Source organism: Embiotoca jacksoni, unplaced genomic scaffold (genome assembly GCF_022577435.1).
Source record: "Embiotoca jacksoni isolate LCO1_2020_lvr unplaced genomic scaffold, fEmbJac1.0.p SCAF_49, whole genome shotgun sequence".
NCBI lineage: Eukaryota > Metazoa > Chordata > Actinopteri > Embiotocidae > Embiotoca > Embiotoca jacksoni.
The window spans coordinates 1,422,828-1,444,015 of NW_027185402.1; the positions used below are offsets into that span (position 1 = coordinate 1,422,828).

The following is a 21,188-nucleotide window of genomic DNA, read 5'->3' on the forward strand; positions in this document are numbered from 1 at the left end:
CTCTTATCTCCTATCAACACTGATCTTGATCTGTCACTGTTGCTGGTAGTTGAACTTTGCTTCATTCGTGTGTGTGTGTGTGTGTGTGTGTGTGTGTTTGTGTGTGTGTGTGTGTGTGTGTGTGTGTGTGTTTGTGTGCGTGTGTGTGTGTGTGTGTGTGTGGTTCTAAGTGTCAGCTTATCGCTGAATTGAAAAAGGCAGGGTCATCTGAGCCATTCGTTGCCGAGGATCACCAGTGTTACATTTATTAAAGACAGAACTGAAGTAAGTTACTTGCTTTATAAGACCTACCTACAGAAACTGGTGTTGAACAAAGAAGTGGTGTGTGTCTTATCAACATGACCTCACTGTCGTTATATGTTGGCATGAAGCCAGAAGGTTTTATGAAAGAAAAAAAACCTTGACATGGAGAAACTCATTCACCACTCCGAGTTGAAACGGATGGGTGTCAACAACAGCCGTCTGGGCTTGCATCACACAGTGTTGTAAACCTGGCTTCGGCACAATATTGTCACCAGCCAGCTCTGTCATTTTCTCCACCTCAGGTTCATAAACAAGAAAGCAGATATTTCACAGTTAAAATTGGTTATGAAGGATCTGTTTAAAATGTTTGAGAAAAGGTTTTTCATTATATAATTATACAACAGCACAATATGAAACGCAGTAAGAATGTGGGCAAGCCACCTTTGTGCTTCATTCTTTCCAACTCTTCGCTCTTTCACGTGTGTCCATGCTCAAAGTTTAGGTGCAGTATTTGCCACTTTAACCTTTCTGGATTGTAGCTCAGCCAGTTCATGTCTAAACATGCGCTTGTGTCCTGTAGTGCAGACACGACATGGTGTCTATCACATGATGTTGTCAGATGAAAGGTGTTATGTTCATTCTGATAGGCCTCAAATGTTGTTTTGTTTTTTTTCCTTGGCTGGGGAAAACAAAAAGAGATGTGCAGAAATAGTTGTTGAGTTCTTCTCGGCAATGTTCTCATCATAAACAAAAGTAAATGAAAAATCGGTGAATATGATGTTTCTTATTGTTAAGTAGATGTATTACTTCCCTGTGTTTTAAAAGTGATGCTCTTTGCCCCTACGCAGCAAAGTATAATCTTTAAAATCATCATATCATTGAACTGCAGTCAGCAAGTGCCACTTTTGATCAGACAAAAAGATTGGTTAACATAACTGAAGTTGGCAGGCTTTTCAAATGGACCACTGTAATGCAATAACATGTCTAGGACCATGAATGCAGAGCCATATCTCTTGCTGTTGTCAGCAATGTCACAATACAACATGCGCTGACTCCAATCTCAATGCTATCAGCTTGACATTGAATAATGTTACACCAGGATATGTGGCATTGTTTTAACTCGCTGTTAAATGCGTATGGTATGGCTGATACGATACCCTTCTTTAAATGTCATAGATGAGTGGTCAATTTACCTGAAGTGATTGTTGACACCATGATTTTGCAAGAATAGAATAATAATCATGCTATTACAACATAAGAATGATTCATTATTGAAATGTATCCAGGCTCTCCAGTTGTCATTGTGCAATATGAGATATGCGAGTCATGAAATTGTTGTTCCATTTCATGACGTGCTGACTTAAGTTGATGTCCATGCTTTTTCCTGGAGACGGCTCAAGATGTGACCTAAAGGTTGCAGCGAGGCGTCAGGTCGTGCGATGTCACTGGTAAAGGTGGATCGGACAGTTTTCCTCTCGCCACTCCAGAAACTAATCCAAAAGCGCCGTCTCCTCAGTAACTCTGAGCTTAAGTGATTGCTTTGGAATGCTGTTGCTATGGAGCCCAGTTGCAAAGTGCAGAGGCATTAGCATGTTTCGTTGAATCATGTGAAGATGATTGTCATGCTACAATGTAAGTACTAAACATGAGGTTGTGCCATAAACCCGCTGTAATTGTTGCGACATCTTTATCCACCGAGGATTCCTAAAATACCAGGATGGCAGTGCTGTCCAACAGGTTTTGGCTGAAACTTTTTCTGCTTCTGGAGACTGTCACAAGAGGGAAGTTTCATTGTTTGTGTTAAGTAGGGCAGTATTTTTTTTGTCCTCGCTCTGAATAACAAAGCGTTTGAGGTTTATTCTTTGAGACTGTGTTTTAGGTGTTGGGGTCTATAAAAGGATGAATCCATGTTGCGCGTTGTTGCTTCGTTGTACTTTTATGGGGCTGGAGGTGTCTCTACTCCAACACGATTTCAGTTTGCCATGACGGGCTTTGTCACCATTTAGGAAAGCATAAAAAATAATAACTTGTGAAAATCCCAATGAACATATCCAAACTTCCAGGTTGTGGGGATGTGGGCCTCTTGAGGCATTCACTAATGTAATAACCTAGACACGGCTCCCCCTGCCTCGCTCAGCACAAACACACTCATCCATCAAACCTCTCTAGGTAGTCTGTGTTCAGCCCTGCTTTCATAGGTGCACAATGCACATTCACTGCAGATTCTGCTCAGTGTGTTGGTGATTCTGCATGTACGGCAAACTGAACTGCATCTCCAGTGGTTTGTTCCAGTGTCCTTCCCGGTTCAACTCAAGTCAAAGAAAAATAGGCCAGTCTCTTTTTGTTGTTGAGCTTATACAAGAATGACAGCGTCAGACAGAGTTACAAAATGTGGACACAAAGCATAGGATTAATATTAGTAACGTGTGTACAGATGTTTTCCCTTCAAATGTCTGTTGGCTGTTATTTAGGAAACAACGAGATGGATTTGTTTGAATGTTAATGTGCAACCGACGGTAGGGCCGACCCCCGTTTGGCACACCTCCCGTGCAAAGGGTGTTTGTAAAAGTTAATGTATAAACGTTGTTGACATGTCTTTAAAAGTGTCGCTGGACATTTATCAGGAAGATGAGATATATATAGTTAATTTTTGTGTTATGATAACATCATTTGGTCATTTTGTAAAACTATTACAATAATGTGTTTGAGAAAATGAAAAGCTTGCATATTGTAGATAGATGATTAAAAAAGACATTACTCATTGTGAGCTCCATAATGACCTCTCAAATCTCATTTCATTTTATTCTGTATTTCTCTAACAGAGCTCAACTACCTTTGCTGTCTAGCCTGGATACAACTGTACTATGGGTGAACTTCTGAGAGGAAGAATTAACTGCAACTGGAAGTCCTCAAGAGCAGCAGGACCACGTGGTAGTTTTTGAAAATGATTTAGACGTGTTTCCTCGTGGTCAAAATGCATCTGCTCAGAAGTTTCGAACGACTTCTTATCAAAGGCTTCCCAAAAAGAAGACGGGGGTGTAATTTATTCTGTTAAATTTTTCTTTTTTTTTTTTTAATTCAAAAGACTTTTGAGTATCAAAGCAAGAAGGACCTTCTCAATGAGCTGCAGAAATGGGCTAGAAGCCCATGTGTAGCAGGGCAGCTGCTGCAGCTTGCTGAATACCTTCGCCTCAGACTGTTGGGGAGTCACCCCTTCAGGGGCTCGGGCATCTGATCCCAGCTACAACCTGCCCTGTCATCTGACCATCCCACCTGTCTAAAGGCACACTCCACTATCCAATGGCATGGGTCAAGTTCTTCAGGAAGCCGGGGGGCAATCTGGGGAAATCGTACCAGCCGGGGAGCATGCTGTCTCTGGCCCCCACCAAAGGACTGCTGAACGAGCCGGGCCAGAACAGTTGCTTCCTCAACAGCGCTGTGCAGGTAGAGCTGCTTCGTGTCTCGTTTGTTGATAGTATCAGTTTGTGTTAAAGTTGAAGGGAGTCTTGGGACAAAAACTAAAACTCTCCTTAAACATAAAATATTTAAAGCAGAGCAAAAGTAGCATTTGTTGCATAAAACAGGTGCACCTAACTTTTTTTTTTTTTTTTTACTGCTTGTGTGACTTTATTTATTCCCTTGTTGCTGTCATCCTCCAGGAACTGCACATGTTCCAACCTCTTAAAATATGAGCATCATTTATTTAGAAATTTCAAAGCTTAGTCACTGTCCAAGTTCGTCAGAGCTTCCCGGCAATGTATTAATGCACTTGAAGGTTGCTTTTGACTAGTGGGAGACCGGCAACCAGTGAGGTCATTCTCAGAGATTGTGACTCAGAGGGTGAGACAACCGATGAGCTAGTTGAAGATGATCGTTACCTTCGGCTTTGTATCCGTCAGGGAGATGTTTCTTCCATCCAGTCCTCCTTTTCATGACCTTGGAGACTTTATCCTCATGCCTAAATGCCACGTGTAACAAAAGATCCCAGGATGTTAAGTTTTGTTATATAATGAGATACTTCCCTTTTGAAAAAAAAAAAAAAAAACCCAACTTGCATTTGCTTTTAATCACTATTTTGTACTTGGTAGATGGATTAGAAAATAGTTTTTCCCTTTTAGTACTTATGACTATGTAAGACATGTTTCAATGTAAGAGCAAGTATAAATCTTACAGTGCAAAGGCAGCCTGATGACCTCTTCCTCTTCCTCTTGTGTAGGTACTATGGCAACTAGACATCTTCAGACGCAGCTTGAGGCAGCTACCTGGACACTTCTGTCTGGGAGAGTCGTGCATTTTTTGTGCATTAAAGGTGAGGTGCAATCAACAGCACGTGAATATAATAAGATCTAGAAATTTCCTGATCAAGATTTGTTCCCCCCCGATCAGAGTCATTTAATAATGAGTATCTGCAGACACAGAGTCCTGATCCGCTACTTTTATTTTACTGAATATTACAGCAGCAAAGTGCACACTTCAAGTACATTTAAAATGATTTAACTCAATCCAGTGTATATGTGTGACAATTGAAGAGAAATGTCTGAAATAATGTCTTAAGAAAAAGTTGCCTGAATCCAAACTGTTCGCAATGGTTTTTTTTTAATGATATTTCTTTTATTATTGTTAAGTAAACAAACAAAAATACGATATTTATTTGATCATAATTCCACACAGAGCAGCATGTTGTTTTTTTCATGTTCTGTGTGTGTGTGTGTTTTTACAAAATAACCAATCATAGCTGGTTAAAATTCATAGCGTCCTAAAACAAGAATGAGGATAGTGATAGTGAGGGTTGAGAATTTGGAGCTGTCCATGGGGGCTTATGCAAATTAATGCCATGTTGTTTTGTCAATGTCTCCCATATTTTTCTGGAGCAGTTCTGTTGTTTGGAGGGAGTTGGTGTCTCTTATAAAACAAACAGACTTCATCACAGTATCAGATTTGTGGTATTGAACGCAGCTCTGTTATGTCCACCAAGCAAAATGTTCACGTTGCAGGCTTCACAAGTGGCTGTCATGCTGCTTTCATTTTCCATTTTTAAAATATTGACCCACTGCACGCATTTAAGCTGCTCGTATGCTACATGCCAGGGCACACTTCCGCTTCCTGACACAAATTATGCTTTCTGTTGATAAAATCTGTTTGCCAGTTGATGTAAAACAAAGGATTGGGGTTAAATATGGCTTAGTATAGATGATACCGATCCCTTAAAAAAAAAAAAAACGCCTTGACCGGCCCTGATTCAGATCTTTGAGGTCGGCTTCGGACATCCCAAATCAGAGTTTAAAACGGGGAAGTAACGTGTAGTTCCTGGTTGTCGTGATGAACGTGTGACTCGTCAGGTTACACATCCAAACTATCTACTGACTGGGGAATGTGACACAAATGCTTTTTGTAAACGCAACATCCCATTGTCCACGTGCAAATGAGTTCTTCCTCTCTACTTTAGGGCATATTCTCCCAGTTCCAGCACAGTCGGGAGCGAGCCCTGCCCTCCGACAACTTGCGTCACGCCTTGGCGGAGACCTTTAAGGACGAGCAACGCTTCCAGCTGGGCTTCATGGACGATGCCGCAGAGTGCTTTGTAAGTTCCTGTGGCAACACGGCTGTCCTAAAAGGGGGGGGGGGGGGGGGACTCGCGTACCAGGAGGGATGTGTGTATGTTTGTGTGTTGCCCTGCCACACAGTCGGGGTAATGCATTGCAACAAACTGTTTGGCGAGGTCACTGAAAGAGCTTCTGTCCCTCCCTTCCCCTCCCATCAACCCCTGCCACATTGGTGCCAAATATCATCATGACAGGTTATATAAGCGCCAGAGTTGCGTTTGAACCTCTGTGTTTTGTGCTGCCATATTATGTCACACATTTTTTTGGGGCCTTTTATGATTCAATTTCACGCGTCCTTTATTGTTTGTACGTATCTGCTCTTTTTTTTGGCACAAAAAAAAAAAAAAGCATTGTTAGGCCACAACTTGTTTTTTTTCCATTTTCATTTATTCCATTTTTATTTTGACTCCAGCAATCAACTAGGAAACATATCCTGTTCTTACCCCGTTAAACAGTTGTCTTTTGTCCATCATGATTAATTAGTTTGTTTTCTTAAGATACTGGTCTCTTCTGCTGTATAACTGTGAACCCAAACAGCACAGATGTATCCTGATTTTTATCCTACAATCATTGTTTATCCGCTTAGGAAGCCCAGTTACACAGTAATGGATAAACAAAACAGAAAACCTAACATCTCGTGTTCACAATCTTCTCCTCTCGTGTTCCAAAGTGTGACTGTACTGTCACTTTGCTTCTCCAGTATAATTACATGTAAATCTATCATGCAGACACACTACTTTGTTTCCTACTTTGTGTGCAATGTTCCCACATACAAAAACTCACCGGCAACTTTTTACATCTAAGACTGATGCTTTTGTGCCAAAGTGTCCGTCTTTTATGGACAATCTTAATTCTCAGTAGCACACAGATCTTTGCCCTTGAGCGTCCACCGTGTAATACACAGGCAACAGTGTGCCGGTGGAGAATTTATGTGTGGAGTTAGCCAGTGTCAGATTAACAGACTGCGAAGTTGAGCCTGTGACCTTTGCAGACCTACCTGGCAGCCTTAATATTTTATAAACTCACCAGCAGTCTGTTGAAACAGGAAGAAGCTAAAATGGACCATTGCTTGTTTTTGTTTAAATGTGTTCTTTCTGTCGGGAGGGTTAGAACATGACTCCTAAAACTGTTCTGAACTGAACTCTTGTTTTGAAACGGTGTGACTTATGTGAAATATTTTAGTTTTATGCCAGATGCATTTCCTGTTGTGTTACAGGAGAACATACTGGAGAGGATCCACCTGCACATTGTGCCTGAGGAGACGGACGCCTGCACATCAAAGTCTTGCATCACGCATCAAAAGTTTGCCATGTCACTTTATGAGCAGGTCAGTACTAGGTTGGAAATCATTCATCAGTGTTATGAGTGGTGAGGACGTTATGTGTTCATTCAAGTTCACACATTTTAGGAAGAGGTGTTCATATTAATTTCCTGCCTCTCTTTTTTTTGTTTTTTTGTTTTGCTACAGGTGTTTTGTTTCATTTAATATTTGTGTTTGCACAGCCTCTCGCCCGTGTTAGGATTAAGCAACACACACACACACACACAGACAGGTACATGAATCACTGTCTGAGACAATAGAAATCCAATCCGTCATGTTTTGATACTGGGTCGCCCCCAGTGGAAAATGGAGGGTGTTTCTGGTCAGATTCCACAGTGCTGCAGCAGCAGCAGTATCAGATAAATCACAGATGGTGGACACACAAATTCCAGCGCAGCGCACACACACACACACACACACGCACACACACACACACACACACACACGCACACACACATACACACATACACACACGCACACCATCACCCTGCCCTGTGGCTCTGATGCCCATCACCGATTCGGTCTCTGTCCCGAACCAGTTCTTTCTCTGAATCAAACAGATAATACGCTTTTGGACTAAATCCCTTTGGGGCACAGTCAGTGGATTTTGTTCCACCTGAACTTCAGGGCACCCAATCCAGCAAATATTATCAAGGCCTAAATCAGAATTGCCCTGGTCAGGGAAAGAGATTGATTACTTCAGAAATTAAATGGAATGCCAGTCATTTGAGTAAATGACTTAAGATGATACCGCAGAGCCCTCCGTTTAGAAGTAAACAGCAGGAAGGCGGGAAGACAATCCTGTTGTGTTTTTGTTTCCTTTTTTACTGTGACTATTTTTGACCTCACTGCTGCTGATGTGATAATTGTCCTCGGCAGTGATTATTCATGCTGAAATCGCATCTACGTATTTTGTAACTCTTCTTCTTTTGTTTGTCGCCCTCTTGGACACACACTCTCCTCCCTCTGCAGTCTGTGTGCCGGAGCTGTGGGGCATCCTCCGACCCACTGCCGTTTACAGAGCTGGTGCATTATGTCTCCACCACCGCACTCTGGTAAGAACAGACTCTATAAAACATTCCCTCTCCCCTGCTGCCATTTGTCTCGCTCCACTCTGTTTTCACTTGGCATGTCTGTTTGCATTATCACAAAATTATGACTTAACTTTGCAGCATTTTTACATTGTGTCAACTTCATCTTTATTTGTCTCTGGCTGTTTTCCTTCCTCTTCTTCACTTGTTCTTTTTTTTATGCTTTTGCTGACTGTGTCTTTCGCACTGTGACTCTTCTTTCTCAGTCAACAGATGCTTCAGCGCAGAGACGAGTCTTTTGGGGAAATGTTACAAGCAGCAAGTACGATCGGGGACCTTCGTAACTGTCCAGTACGTTTCCTTTTGGAAGTGGTTTTATGCTACTGAAGCTTCACCGAAAACAAATATAATACCCACACACTCCTGTTACTTGAAAAAGTAATATTGATGTCATGCAAATTTTGTTTGGGACTCCAATGCTTCTTACATATTTCGTTTTTTATTTGAATTTCTACTGACCATCCCAACAAGGAGTCTACATTTGTAATCAGTTAAAGTTGCTTTTGGGCAATATTGTGGTCTTTCACTATGTTTTTGTTCTGTTTTTTTCAGAGCAACTGTGGCCAGAGGATCAGGATCAGACGTGTCCTCATGAACTCCCCAGAAATAGTTACCATAGGCTTTGTATGGGACTCGGATCAGTCCGACCTCACTGAGGATGTTATCCGGTCACTGGGGCCTCATCTCAGTCTCTCTGCGGTGAGTTCACTTTAACAAATCATTTTTGTACTTTTTTTTTTTCATTTTATGAAATTATTCAAATGTCATAGTTCGGGTATCAAAAGGCCTGTTTAAATTTCTCCGTATATTACTGTAATTTTCCATACAACTGCATTCCTCCCACTGCATTCGCGACAGTTTATTTTTCAGCAATCGAACATATGTGGGAAATAAAGTGGGGATTTATTTCTCTGTAAGTCGGGGCCGTTGCGTAAGAAGTCAACACTCAATGCCCAGTTGGCCCACGCCACTGATCAAAAAGCCCCTGCTGGCCTTGGTCAGCTTGTCAAAAAGCCCCTCCCCTCATCTTTGTGAGTGAGTCTGTGTGAGTGAGTGTTTGTGATGCATTCCTCCCTAAGAGAACATGTGGGCTGAACAGACGGCACTGCAAAAGGGCAAATATGTGTCCAGCACTGCATTTGTTTGTAAATACTTTATATTCACACATTCTTGATCACAAGTATGCGGCGATGTGGGATGTCTTTCTTTTTTTTTTTCTTAGAAAGTTGTGTTTTACATGTAGACATTTATCTGGATTAAAATCTCAACCTTGTTCATATTAAACACAAACTATATTAGCACATGTTCCTCAGTAGCCTGTTCGCATCAGTGTGCTGTGTGGATGTGCTTCACTGGCAAAAATACAGGAGTGTAGTTCAGATCAGGACATGCTCGTACGCTCCACACATTACATAACTTTTTTTTTTTATTGAAGTGTTCAAACTGTTTATTTGACAGCTCCCTCTTTTGCGTTTCCAAACCATACAATCAGAAGAATCTGTCGGACCCACCCACCCACTCGTGTGCCACAAAGGCCTTTATTCATTAGAGATCATTTCATGTGACTTTATTGGGTTTTAAAGGGAGCCCTCCACCCACATGATTTGTTTTGAAATCTATTGCTTGAGAGGGTGGGAGGGAGACGGCGAACCGGCTGTGCTGGAAACTTGGGAGGGGAGGGAGGAAGGAACAAGTGACTGTTCACCGACACGTTCCCTGTTTTGTTTGTGGTTGAAAAAAAAAGAAAAAGAAAATAACTCCATATATCTGTATTACCAAGAATATTGTTCACCCCTATAACTGAGATGTCAAGTTCTACTGTGGCTGCGCTGATTCAAACCAGCTCTTATTTGTACTGATTGTCAGATCAATGCTGGTTCATTACCTTCAGCCCTTTGTCTTTAAACAGATGGAGTAACTGATTCCACCAGCTTTCAGCATCGATCACTTGCGTTCCCACGTTGTGTCGCGTTGCTGCCGATGAATAGTTGGAGTGTGTATATTTATTTGTGTGTGTGTGTCTGTGTGCGTGTGGACACAGCTCTTCTACCGGGTGACAGATGAGCATGCCAAAAAGGGAGAGCTGCAGCTCGTCGGGATGATCTGCTACTCCAGCCGCCACTACTGTGCCTTCGCCTTGCACACCAAATCCTCCAAGTGGGTCTTCTTTGATGATGCAACCGTGAAAGAGGTGAGACAGCGTGCACTCGTGCTGAAGTCATTAGTCAGTTAATTATTGCATTAATTGACTAGTCTAGCTATTTCGAGTTAAATTGGTTGTCTCAGACAGACGATATATTCTCAGACTTAATTTTGTGTTTAAGGACATTTTAACGCTTTTCTGATGTTTTACAGATTTGACATTTGATATTTAATTGTAAAAAAATCATATGTAATTCGAAAAATAATGATAATGATGACATAAAGGTAGTTTTTTTAATTTTTTTATACAGCAATCATATGATTTCATGAATTAGGAGCACAGCCGGATATCAGACTTTATCTGATTTGGTACAGAGCATATTGTAACAAAGTAAGATAATTCAGCTTCCCACAGGATACTTGCGCGTTTTTCTAAAATGTTTCGTTTTTATTAATGTACAGATGAATCGTTTGCAATATCTTTTCATAAAAATGTGCTGTTACGATTTGATTTAAAACCCCGTCTGCTGTGCAAGCAGCAGCAAAGAGTAGCGATGTGCAGTGTTTTATCTACATCATCAAGTCTCTTTATCGTCCAATAAGGAACACATCGATTGCACTTCATGAGCCTCTGGGTTGATGAGCCTTCATGGCACTGAAGAGTCAACCAATTCCCCCCCCGCCCCCCTCCCTCCATTTCTACCGCAAATCCCCAACTGTGTAATCACAAAGCACTGCAGTAGTCAAATGTAGCTTAACCAGTAAAGATCTTTTTTATGGATCCCGTCGCCTTTTTAAAGTGTCGGGGTCACTGAGAATGCTGATTTTGAAATGTACAGAGGTATGTGCTGTATGTCTGTGTGAGAAAGCGGCTTCATTTGTGTGCCTGTCTGCGTTTTGCACCTAGTTGGTGCATATACAGTATATTGTGAATCTGCTTATCCATTCATTCTTTCCTTTTTCCTTCATGTTGGATTTATTTTAATGATGTGCACATGCAAGCGTGGCTTTTGTCTCGTATGCTGCAATAGCTGGCTGGCTGGCTGGCTGGCTGGCTGGCTCTGTGTCAATCCATCAGCAGCTTGTGCTGTGTGTGCAACCTCTCCCAACTGAGATGGAGGAGCCACAGAACTCAGCACCTGCCAAGTCCATACCTGGATCGAAGCTTGCCACCATTTCTGCTACTCCCACTCCGAGCCGCTAAATGACTACTGCAGTGTCGCCCATTTACTGCTTTACGAGTGGGTGAAAATATTTTACAAAATTATAAACAAAAGATCTTGCTGGGAGTTCTGATTGGATAATGGATGTCCATCATTTTGTTGTAGCGGATTTTTTTTTAATTTTTTTTTATAGCAGACACATAATACAAATCAAAAAACAACAGTAGGAACGAGGAAGGAAGGAAAGGAAGAGGGCTTTTGAAAGGATGAAGCTGTAGTGGAAAGACAGACATGGCCAAAAGCCATAACCATCAACATGTCCTCAACTTCACAGATAAAGAATATTGGGCCTCACTAGTCCAAAAAAAGCATGTAAAAATAACAACTTTATATTTCAATTTTCCCCCCATCCAACACGCTTTGTTCATAGTCGTTCACACATCCAGTGCAACACATTAAATATACACAAGAAGTCATGGTTGTCTACCTCTTTTATATTGTATATTTTTGTTATTCCTTCAATCACAGTCGTCTTTCACATTTATTTAGTCGCTCTTCCTTTCCTTTGCATTGGTTCTTCTATCCCCTCGTTTCTCCACGTCTTCCCTGCCTCCTTTCTCCTTCCCTCTCTTCCCCTGTCATTTGCTTAATTAAGGAGCACACAAGCATCTGTTAGCCTGCAGCCTGCCGTTGTGGCGCCTTTGTGGCCAGACATGCACCTTTCACGGCTTAGCTAATGTGATTGTGCGATTTTGCCTGAGCGGGTTGTATTCACTCACAAATTAAACGATGCACAATAGAGGTGAGGTTTCGTTTCAAAGATGCGAGTGAATTTTATAAATGCTGTCAAATCATTTCCTGTTCGGTGAAGATTGACTCGGATTGTGACCTTTTGGTGATGCAACTAAAGCTTGGTATTAGTTTATATTTTGATACCTCTTTGTAAAATGAAAACAGATAAGGTCACTACTAGGTGAATTATGCTATTATGTGTAGAGGCCATCTGCTTTTTTTTTTTTTTTTTTTTTTCCAATTGAATTGGACCGTGGTTGCTTGATGTGGGCGATGAAAAAACATCCACGATCTGCTGAAAATCCCCAAGAAAGCACATAGATGTTGTTTCACTTTGTATTATCACATAAACCTGCACACTTCCGCTCATGTTTTTACATCTGCGCGTACGTGCGCATTGACGCAGCTTCTCTTTGTGTTTTTGCCATAGATTGGATCCCGGTGGAAAGATGTGGTCAGCAAATGTATCAAAGGTCACTTCCAGCCTCTCCTCCTTTTCTACTCCAACCCTAATGGGAGCGCTATTACCGCAGATGACGCCTCAAGACAAAACAGCAGCCAGTCCCAATATAAGACCCCTGTCAATGGTGAAGTGCACGGTATGACAAGTCCCATCAGGGTTGTTTCAAAATCAGTGTTTGTTCTGTATCTGTTTACCTCAGAGGTCATCGTGTGTAGTTAACATCAGCGTTGTATCATGTAAAACGAGGTGTTAATTGTCTTTTTTGTGGGAATAACTGCGTTAAATTCCCTTGAGCTGTATTTATCTTTGTTATTTATACCTCTGTGCTTCATGTTTTGGTTTTTTTTTCCCTTTGCATTCACTACCTATAACCACATCCCAAGTGACCAATATGATTATAATACCCGGCCATAAAACATCCATTAATGTGCAGCTAGGGTGTGCAGCTACCTCTCTTCCGAGGCTTTATAGCTGTTAAAAGTGCTGCAGGATGTGGAGGGGTGAATAAAAGAAAAAAACTGTGAGGAAATGTTTTGGCTCTATGCTGGTTGAATGCAACGTGAGAGTTTACCCCAACGTTCCAGTCTCAAAGTGGTTTGCCTCGAATTGCAAATTTAGTATCTCAAGTTTGAGTTAAATGTTTGGTTGGTGAGTTGAAGTGAGAATTATTTATCTCTGTTTGACCTATTTGCCTCTGTACTTTCAGCTGAAGTGTTTGACTTTAAGAAAAAAAAGTAATCTTGCATGGAAATTTGAAAAGACAACTTTTTCTTGGGCAAAATTCATGCAGTGCTGGTCTTCAGTAGTATCCTTACTTCGTCTGCCCACCTTGAATTCACTGAAACATCTGCAAAAAAAAAAAGAAAAACAACTCTACCTATTAATGCATCAAATCTAAAATCATATTCCTCGCTAACAGCCGGTAACAAAAAATTAGTTGGGGACAACAGCTGAACATCTCTGCTGCTAGGATTATATGTCCCTGGATTTGTGTGGTTGGGGAGGTTTTTTATCCCTTTTAAAGATCCTCCTCCAACTCTCCACGCTGGCCTCGCCCCAGGTCCAGGCTGTGGCAGCCGCTCTCTGCCCATCAGAGCTGACAGGGCGCCCGACTAAACTGGATGATCCTTCAAAAACCAAGAAGAACACTGTGTGGATTTTGTAATTTGAATTCTGTTTCTCAGTTTCAGGTGAAGTCCGTGTATTCCCTGCTACAAATTTATGTTTTATTTTGAAACTTCAGCAACAGGTTTTATTGTGTTTATGTTGTAAAAAGGACTTCTTTTTATATATATATATATATATATTTTTTTTTTATTATTTTTATTAATAGGCTTGCTTAAAGTGTTTAAAAAAATAAAATAAAAAAATGTTGTTCTTTTTTTTTTTCTCCTCATCAGGGTTTGAGTCTCCAGTTTCAGCCCCCAAGAAGCTGAACCTCACCAGAGAGAATCTGAATGCTCTGTTGGGCCAAGACTCTTTCAAACAGAAGACCCCTTCAACCTTCAGCAGGGGCAGTGCTCAGACCAGTGGAGGACGGGGAACAGGTAGGGCAAAAAGTATGGAGGGACTGAAGCAGAGGGATTTAAGAGGAAAATCAAGTTGAGGACTACATCAATATTTGAAGTTCTGTAAAATATCTTGACTTAATTCTACTGCAAATACAAAAACAACAACAACATGTTACCGGGAGTGTAAACCAAACTGTTGTTGTGTGCCTGTTGAAATGGAGTTTGTTTTGCACTGAACAAGAAAAACATGCAAAATGAAAGATGAGTCACATTGGGTGTGCGTTTTTAGCCTTGAAAGACTGCTTAGTTTGTACATATTTTTGTCCTCAGAGAGTGGTGACACACGGATCTGGCATAGCAACCAGATGAAGAGATAATTAAATGTCTTCGCTGTAAAACTAAATCTGGCCATGTTAGTATTACAGAAAGGATTAGGGACCCTTGTCGAGGAGAGAGGCCACAAAGGGCTGCCAATTTTGCACAAATAAGTGCGAGCAGGCACAGAGTGTGAATAGAGAAGAAGAGTTCTTATTATGAAAAAAAGGACCTCTTTGATATTATTTCACATTCTATTTTTTAAGTCATTTTGCAGAAGGAAGTTGTGAATGTCCTTGAACCGTTCACCATTGTTTCTTTTCACTTGAAAGTGATTCCTGAAGCTGTGGTGTTGGGATGGGAGGCTGCAAGATAATGAAATATCAGCAGCTGCTCAAAGCTTTTGGATCAAAGTCAAATTTAGAGTCAAATTTAATTATTTTGCTCTCATACATCAAGATGTGAAATGTTACCCATTTCTCTTTTTTTGAAAGGAAAAAGCATGCAATCCCCCCCCACCCCCCAAAAAATAAATAAAATAATAATAATCTCAAAAGCACCTGGTGTTTTTTGAACTGTTATGTTCTCTTCACAGTGCTTCCTTCTGAAATCTCCGACAGCTAACAGAACGGCAGTACGTTCTCCAGCGCCGTGACAAATCATTGCGTTTTCAAAGTGAATGCCTGCCAGAGACGGTGCAGAGAAGCCTCTGCACGGCCATGCTTCCTCCCTGCTGCCTTTTCCCCCTCATGTAGCAGAAAATCTACCATATACATCAGCACAACGACGTGCTGTACAATTCACCTCTGTCTACACACTCAGCAGCTGCTCTGTGCCTCGGGGGGGGGTGCTGGGGACTAAAAAAGTAGAAAATGGAAACGAGGAAAAAGATGGAGTGACGATGGATATCTAAACGTACATTGAGATACAAATAGTTTCAATGGTGTCTGCAAAGGGGAAGATTCCCACCTGATCCAGCAAAGATTTGACTGATTAATAGGCCAGAAATAATGAAATACTGGATGTATAACCTCTGTCCTTCAATTGGGGGAATATGCACCAAATGCCTGACATACTGTCGTCGTTGTGTGTCTTCTCCCCCCCCCCCCCGTTTTCATTTTTCTTTTTTTCAGTGAAAATTGGCACCAGCGATCCCAAGAGTCGCTTCAGGGAGATTTCTCGAGAAGTTGCCCAGAGAGCAGGAGAAGTGCGGGGGATGCATTCATCCGGAAGAGAACCTGATAGGAGCGGTCAACGGAGGCCGGAGTCACGCTACAGAGGTTGGTTGCCGACACATAGGATGTGGATCAGCGGAGACAGAAGCCACACACACACACACACACACACACACACACACACACACACACACACACACACACACACACACACACGCGCGCGCACACGGCCAGGCATTATGATACAAAAGGCGAGCCTTTTACTTCCCCGGCCCTTATGTAACCGTCGGTTTGGGAGCAATGTGTCAGAAAGGGGATTAAGCCCCAACGTCTGTTGGAGACTGCGTTGATCTGCCCTCTCTCGTAGTCGGAGCCATTGGTCCTTCTCTCTGTGGTCCACATGAATATGAACAAAAACGCCAGAAACTAAGCAGATCAAACCCAATAGCTATGAATACGGTATGATTTAATTAAAGGGTGAATTTAATACCTAAATTCACATATGTGCCCCTTTTTCTCATTTACCTCAAACCAGTTAAGTTTCTGTATTTTTATCGGTACACTGTGTTCCTTTAATACGCCTCTAGTTCAGCAATGCTTACAATTAAGTATCAGTGAGGGGATTATGGAGCAAAATTGTAACGCACCAAATCCAGCATGTCAGCAGCAGTAGCCTGTGTTGGTACAGTGCTCACATCCTATTATGAACAAAGGTGTTGCCGTGATGAATGGCGCGGCTATAAGTGACACTACAGTTAATGCAAGTAGTATGAATTTACCGCCGCGCTGCTCGTACCTGAGCTAGCACTTTGCTGAGAAGTGTTCTTCAGACACACAGCACTTAAGCAACTTCACTGCTTATATTGAACTGGGAGTTGAGCCTCGGGAATTTCTAAATGATCTCCGAGTGTATTGCTTTAGACACGTTGCCATTCTTCCAAAAATGATCCGCAGCCTTGGGTGCTGTTAATAACACCGAGCTCGCAGCAGAAAGTCCTCAAAACATACCGGTATCGTGTATATAAGGAGAAACGTCGACAGCCATGTTTGAAGTGATTTAACTGTGGCACACAGTCAGCAAAATCCGAAGCAATGGGGGACTCCATCTCCCGCGGGCTTGTTTCCAAGGACTGACAGTTATATGTGGTATTAAATTCACTTTTCGTCCATTACAACACGACGTTACAACAGATCAGAGTTTCCCGGTCAGTTCGACGAAAACTTCCATGCAAACATGCAGCCGCTGAATCGAAGGGTGAGAAATGCATTGGACAGGTGACCCTTACAATTCAAATGAGGAATTGCATTTTACAAGTTTTGCCTTAATTCAAAAAGTACTTTTAAAATATTTTTTTCTGTCTCTTTAAAAAAAACTAATTCCATGCAAAATTAAATAGAATGTTCTTTTTGATTTTTTTTTTTTTTTTTTTTTTTTTTTTTTTTTTAAAGATTTTTGAATAAAAACAAAGTTTGACATGACTGAACTAGATTCCCAGAAAGATGTCAAGTCGTATATTTTGAAAGTGGCTGTTATGGCTGGGAGTGTTTTTGCAATAGCTGACATACATCCGTAGCACACTATCTTGTGAAGACATGTCACTTGTCCGTTCGGGAAACACACATGATGAATTTCTACAGAAAAACCACAGTGCTACATTTTGTCATCAGCATCTGAATCGAGTTTGCACCCCTCGACATGGGAGAAAATGGACCCCTGATGGCTGTAATTTAAACCTTCCTGTCATCTGCAGACATCACTCTGGGAACAGTCACTCTGTTGTTGTTGTTGTTGTTGTTGTTGTGCCCTTCCTTCACTTTCTGCCCAACCTGCTGTGTCTCCAGTGTTTGGTGAAAGTACATTTTTTGGGGGGGCTGAGAAACATTATCGATGACGCAGTTTTATAGCATCAGGTTTAGCAGGAAAAACTTTACAATCAGACAAAATGAAGTGAGAAATCATTTTTGGATTGCAAATAAAATGTTTGTTTCAAAAGTGATCTGATTGTGTTTAGTGTGTGTGTGTGTATAGTTAAGAATAAGCTTTGCCTTTCATGTTTTCATGGTTAAATCTCTGATGATTTCTTTTTTTTTTCTCTCTCTCTCTCAGATCCAGGCCAGGACAGGACTTACTCCCGCTCTGCTTCCCCTCCAGAGAATGGCTTCAAACAACACCTGGAGACTCGACTGTACAGCAGCCAAGGAAAAGGTCCCACTCGGACTGAGCGAACACCGCAGCTCGGCGGCCGGTCTTCCCACGAACCCTCCCGCTCCCAGCCGAGGGTCCAAGGGCTACCCAGTGTGGCCGCTGTAAGTAGTGGCCATCACAGCCGGAGACTAGACCAGCTCTCCAATGGATACGACACCGACAGCAGCCAAGACTCCCGAGAGCGTTCTGGAAATGGAGCGAACAGCCGCAGCAGGTCCAGTCGCCCGTGGAAGCCAATGCGGGAGGCGCTAAATGTGGACAGTGTTTTAAGAGGCGTCGGCGGTGGAAATTCAGTCGGTCAAGAGCGAAGGCAGCACAGCCCTCGGAGAAGACCCAGCAGTCAGTCGCCCTCACGCGACCGAGAGCGAGACAGAGATTTTACGTGGGGAGGCCGGGAAGAACGTAAGCCAAAGAGCCTGATGACCATCTACGAGGATGAGCAGAGGCACGAAACTGGAGGCAGCCGAAGCTCGCTGGACTCAGACGGGCGGGGGGGCTACAGTGACAAGGACAGGTCGAAGGGCTCCGCAACTCTTAAAATGCACAATGACAACTGGAAGATCCAGAGAACTGAATCCGGATATGAAAGCAGCGACAGACTCAGCAACGGCTCGGCAAATCCCGACTCACCTGTTGTCGAGAGCCTTTCTTCCAAGGACCTCCGGCCCATACCTGAGCTGCATCTGATGAGGTAAAAGACACTTTCGGATCTGAGTTCTCATCAGCCGAGTGCACCAGAACTTGGCACCACAAAGTGTGATGCGGAAATAGCTGACACAATTTTTGCTGCGTGGTGCCAGGATCAGATTGCTGCTTTGTCATCCCGTGCCCCGCTCATTTAAGGACTTGAGTCTCCAAAGTACTGCCATTTCTGAATAATTAAACATTACAAACAAACTGTTCTAAGAATAGCAAGACCCATTTAACATAAATTCACACAAGGCAGATGCGTGAACCTTATTATGCTGGGCTGTCATTTGCTGGCTTTGTTGTACAGGTCTTGTTTGGAGATAATGATCCCAACTAGTTGACAACTCCTGTACTCAGTGGGGAGAAGCAGCAGATAGCTGACTTCTCCAACTGCAAGTGCATTATTCAAGCGTATCTGTTGACAGCGTATCAGTGAAGTGCCTCTTTGATTATTCATTTTTAAAACATGGTTATGATGCTCAGGTTAACACTGAAAGTGATCAGATTTGTACTTTTATCTTGATATTTTGGTTCTTATTAGAATAAATGATCTTACTAGCATATTATAGACTTTATAGGAGATACAAAGCATTGAGCTTGAAGAAAATAAACTGTTTTTTGCTTTTGAATATCAATAACGGCAAAGGAAAAATATATATTTGTACATCTACTGTCTTCGCATTCTTGGCGGGATTCGTTTCTGATTTACACCATAATGATAAAAATATATACTTAGGCTGGAATCCTGAGGGTTAATTACTCCTTAAGCGGTTGATAATATATGCTGTTGATTAGCATGTGGCATTCCAAAAAGGCATTATTCATTTTGTTTGTTTTGTATTTCAGGGATCACTTCCCTCAGAGAAGAGTTGATGATTTGAAGGCTGACATGTTGCACTTGGCCTTTTCCACCGGTAAGTAACACTTCCTCGAGACAAAAAGCACGATCAAGGAAAATATTCTGCCGTTATCTCCATAAATCTACAAAGGAAAGGTACATGTTCCATTTTATATAGCGAAAAGTAGATGGAAGTATCGGTCTTTCACACAGGCTCGACCCTGACATTGAAGACATTTCCTCTTCCCAGTAGACTTCCCGTGTGTTGTAAGGACCTGAAACGTTAAGATCGTCCTCAGCAATTTCCTTGATTTATTGTTCCATCAGTAATGTTAAGGTCACAGCCTGATTGAAGGGATACTATATGGAAATAAGTATGCGCCGGTTCCTGTCTGACTGGGCTTGACCTTTTTTTTTTTTTTTTCCCTCAGTAAAGTTTATGTAATGCAGCACACAGCAAAATGTACGTGGGCTTAAAGGAGAATCAACCCACGTTGAGATCAGGCGGTTTATCTTAACACTGTATGGACTCAGTTTTCATATTTAATTGGTTGTCCTTCCTCACACAATAAACAAAAGAACAAATGTAAAATAGTGGGGGGGGGGGAGAACCTCAAGGACCGACCAAGTTAACTTTTAACTGCAGTGAATAATATCTTCTTTCAGTAGGAAATATAATAACTTTTAGATCCACGGGGATGCAAAATCTGGTGTGAAAATCAGTTTGGACACAAAATCTGTAAAAAGAAGAAACGATGAGCTTCAACTATGAGTCATGTTGTGAAGTTGCAATAATGTATTTTTTTTTTTTTGTAATCTTGTAGACAGGATAGTGGGGAGATTAGATGTCATAAATAGCACTAGGGGGGGTTTGTTGATGTCCTTTCACAATCTTTATCTGGCACATGCTTCACGGTAGCAGCGCAGAAAAAAAATAGGAAAATATTTTTTAAACGAACGAATATCTTGGAAAAAATGCTCGACTAACTCCCTCAGCAGGAATACATGGAGTTAATCCAGAATTAGAGGGAGAGATGAGTGAGCTTGCAGGGGCCACCCAGCTGTGCCCAGCCAGGCAGAAAATGCCACGACTGGACCTGTCAGGTGGTGGTGGTCAAACAAGACTCAAATAAAATGCCATTTTATAGCACTGCAGTTATTTCCAGTTCCTAAACAAACAAGCCTGCTACAGTTTTTTATCTTGTCTTTAAGTTTATTCAGAGTTTAAATTTAGCTTCAACACGAGGGCGGCGAGTCGGGGAAACGGAATCAGCGCTGGTCGCGTTACTGGCCTGTGAGCATCAGCACACGCAGAGTGATTCATGTGAAAGAATCTCTGGCAAAGACACAAAACACTTCTGTGGCAGACGTGGCTGTTTGTTTTACTGCTGCAAGGTTCATTTAGTTTCATTGTTTTACATTCCTCTGAAGGGTTTTCCCTGGAAACCTCATCGTTATTGCTTGTATTTATCCTATAAAATCGATAGAGGACAAATAATTCCACAAACCCCGATTAAACAGAGACGCATGTTCCATCTGCTACAATTTTGTTTGAAAAACGTCTTCTCCCAGGCCGAGTGCCTTTCAGGAGTCATGACGGTGTCGACAGATGACACCGTCAACCAGCTTCATTCA

General features: G+C 41.9%; 1 protein-coding gene across 3 annotated transcripts in view; it reads left to right on the forward strand.

The window, feature by feature from the left end:
• LOC138210895 (inactive ubiquitin carboxyl-terminal hydrolase 53) overlaps positions 1 to 21,188 on the forward strand; it is a 31,587-nt gene that overhangs the window by 4,799 nt on the left and 5,600 nt on the right. For 2 of the 3 annotated variants that reach the window (XM_069170263.1, XM_069170264.1), the window contains exons 2-14: positions 3,066 to 3,687; positions 4,460 to 4,552; positions 5,690 to 5,824; positions 7,063 to 7,173; positions 8,140 to 8,222; positions 8,465 to 8,549; positions 8,811 to 8,957; positions 10,300 to 10,449; positions 12,786 to 12,954; positions 14,219 to 14,365; positions 15,778 to 15,924; positions 17,927 to 18,716; positions 19,562 to 19,629. In XM_069170263.1, the coding sequence (XP_069026364.1) occupies positions 3,544 to 3,687; positions 4,460 to 4,552; positions 5,690 to 5,824; positions 7,063 to 7,173; positions 8,140 to 8,222; positions 8,465 to 8,549; positions 8,811 to 8,957; positions 10,300 to 10,449; positions 12,786 to 12,954; positions 14,219 to 14,365; positions 15,778 to 15,924; positions 17,927 to 18,716; positions 19,562 to 19,629 (2,269 nt within the window). In that variant the 5' untranslated portion in view covers positions 3,066 to 3,543. The remainder of the gene's footprint in view (positions 1 to 3,065; positions 3,688 to 4,459; positions 4,553 to 5,689; positions 5,825 to 7,062; positions 7,174 to 8,139; positions 8,223 to 8,464; positions 8,550 to 8,810; positions 8,958 to 10,299; positions 10,450 to 12,785; positions 12,955 to 14,218; positions 14,366 to 15,777; positions 15,925 to 17,926; positions 18,717 to 19,561; positions 19,630 to 21,188) is intronic. The other variant, XM_069170265.1, reaches the window with a different exon arrangement.